Genomic DNA, 2356 nt, shown 5'->3' with positions numbered 1-2356 from the left:
CAGGATCATGATTCTCATTTGGTAGATAAGGCAATAGAAGTGCAGGGAGGGCCGGGCGCAGTTGTTCACGCCCGTAATCCCAGCATTTTGGGAGTCTGAGGCGGGTGGATCAGCTGAGGTCAGGAGTTCGAGACCAGCCTGGCCAACACGGTGAAACCCCGTCTCTACTAAAAATACTGGGCATGGTGGCGGGCGCCTGTCGTCCCAGCTACTGGGGAGGCTGAGGCAGGAGAATCGCTTGAGCCCAGGAGGTGGAGGTGGCAGTGAGCCGAGATCGCGCCATTGCACTCCAGCCTGGGGGCAAGAGCAAGACTTCTTCTTAAAAAAAAAAAAAAGTGCAGGGAGGAATGAATGAGCTCAGGATCACATTCCTAAGAAGTTAATGAGGGAACCAGGGGCTTGTCTTTGGAGCTCACAGCTTCATGGATCTGAATCTGGGGTGTCCTTGGAAGAGGGGCACGGGTCCCAGCATTGGTAATGTAGCTGCTGTCTGGAGGGCTTAGTCGCCCAGAGCGAACCCTGTGGGGCCTCCCCAGGCTGCTGGGCAAACTTCCTGTCCACAGGGCGGATGGTGCAGATCTGCCTCCAAGGGACGACAGGAAGCCGGGGTGAACATGGGACAAACTGGGCCTGGTAGCACCTGGCTACCCGACAGGAGGGAAGGCACCTGGACAGTAGGCCCACATGTGGGTGACTTCTGTCCCCCACCCCTTGTTCAGCACTGTCCTCTCACCTCTGTAGGAGTTTCTCTGTGACCAGAAGTACAGTGATGAAGAGAACCTTCCAGAAAAGCTCACAGCCTTCAAAGGTAAGCTGGGGCTGGCTGCCCTGCATTTGTTCCTGGGGAAGGTGGGCTGGCCCCTTGCTCTTGCACACAGGACCCCTTAGCCCCACAGGACTAGCCTATGGCCCTGTTTCATCCAGAATGCCCTTCTTCCTGGCAGGCTTGGAGACAGGGACCCCCTGAGAGGTGGGGGGAGGCCCCTCCACCTGCCTCGCTGCCCGTGTGGGCCCCGTCACCCCTTGCCTGCAGCCCGGTCTTGGCCCTGTCCCTCCCTGCCCACGGGGCTCAGGCTGGTTCCCGTCCGCCGCTGCCCAGGCCCCATCACTCCCGGGCCCCGCACACAATCACCTCTTTGTGAGCGAGCCTTGCCTCTCCCCCTCCCCAGCAGAGTGTCTCAGGAGCCCCTGTGGAGAATGGACGTTTGTGTCGCAGCAGTGGGGCAGGGGGGCAGAGTTTCTGCCCATTGAAACCCGGCAGCACGGGATGAAAAGAAAGCAGGGCCTGGGAGCCGGTGCGGGGAGAGGGGCAGCATAAAGGTCCCTCTGTTTGGGGCCCTGGCGGTTGGTTTCCAGCCAGCACCTCGAAAGGAGAGGAGCCGGGCACATAGGGGGCGGCGCAGACCCACCTTCCCGGCCAGGGGAGGCACTTAGGCGCAGGAGCCCCGGGCTGTCATGGAAAATATCCTGGAGGTTGCATTCCCCTCCAAGGTGTTTGCAGTGCGAGCATCCTCCTGGCTCCGGGGCAAAGAACTTGGCCAAGTGCTCCTCAAATGGCTTCCAGTTGTCCTTAGGCTGGGCGTCTAGGGCTCATCATATTAATAACAGCTGGCATTTGTTGGACGTCGGCCTGTGTGAAGCACTTCTCATGCGGCGTGGCGAGCCCCCCGACATCACTCCAATCGACTTGGAGGGAGATGGTTCGCTTGTTAATGTACAGATGGAGAAACTCGGGCTCAGAGGGCGGGGTTGTTGGCATGGGAACACACAGCTCGCCCAGGGGAGAGTTGAGACTTGAACTCATGTGGGTCTGGCTCTAAAGCCCCTGCCCTTAACCGCTATGCCATGATGCTTTTTACATTAAGAAGAGAAAAGGGAAATAGTAAAAGACACTCCTGACCCCACCTCGTCCCAGCCACCTGTAGCAGAGCTGTGAAAAGAGAGCAGTCTACTCCCTTCTCTGCATACCAGCGTGGCCACCCCCAGGGGTGGCTCTGGGAGGAGGGAGGGATCTCAGGGCTCTGGCGTCCTTTCTATTTGTCTTCACTGGGATGTTGGGCCAGACAGGAAGTTACATCATTCACTCATTTGCTCTCCAAATGAGCACCTGTACATGTGCCAGGACCATTCCAGGCTGGGGGCACCGTGGTGAACGTACAAGGCAGCCCGCACCCTGGGAGCCTGTGTTCTAGCCAGGGGGCGGCGTGAGAGAGGTGGTGGGAGGCTAAACAGAGAGCTGGGAAATACAAGGTGGGCAGATTCTGGTAGGTGCTTTGGTGAGAAATGAGCGAGGGAGGACAGGAGTGCTAAGAGGTGGGGAGGGGGTGCAATTTAGAAAGGGTGGGGAGGCCGGGCA

The 2356-nt window shown here is 58.7% G+C and overlaps 1 protein-coding gene across 1 annotated transcript in view; it reads left to right on the top strand.

Annotated features, from left to right (window-relative positions):
* The window catches only part of AIF1L (allograft inflammatory factor 1-like), a 21341-nt gene that overhangs the window by 8256 nt on the left and 10729 nt on the right, over positions 1-2356 (top strand). The window contains exon 2 of the mRNA XM_011971144.1: positions 742-808. Coding sequence (XP_011826534.1) covers positions 742-808 — 67 coding nt within the window. The remainder of the gene's footprint in view (positions 1-741; positions 809-2356) is intronic.

The sequence above is a fragment of the Mandrillus leucophaeus genome, unplaced genomic scaffold, assembly GCF_000951045.1.
Source record: "Mandrillus leucophaeus isolate KB7577 unplaced genomic scaffold, Mleu.le_1.0 Scaffold99, whole genome shotgun sequence".
NCBI classification, from domain to species: Eukaryota; Metazoa; Chordata; class Mammalia; order Primates; family Cercopithecidae; genus Mandrillus; species Mandrillus leucophaeus.
This window is presented reverse-complemented; position numbering and strand designations above follow the sequence as displayed.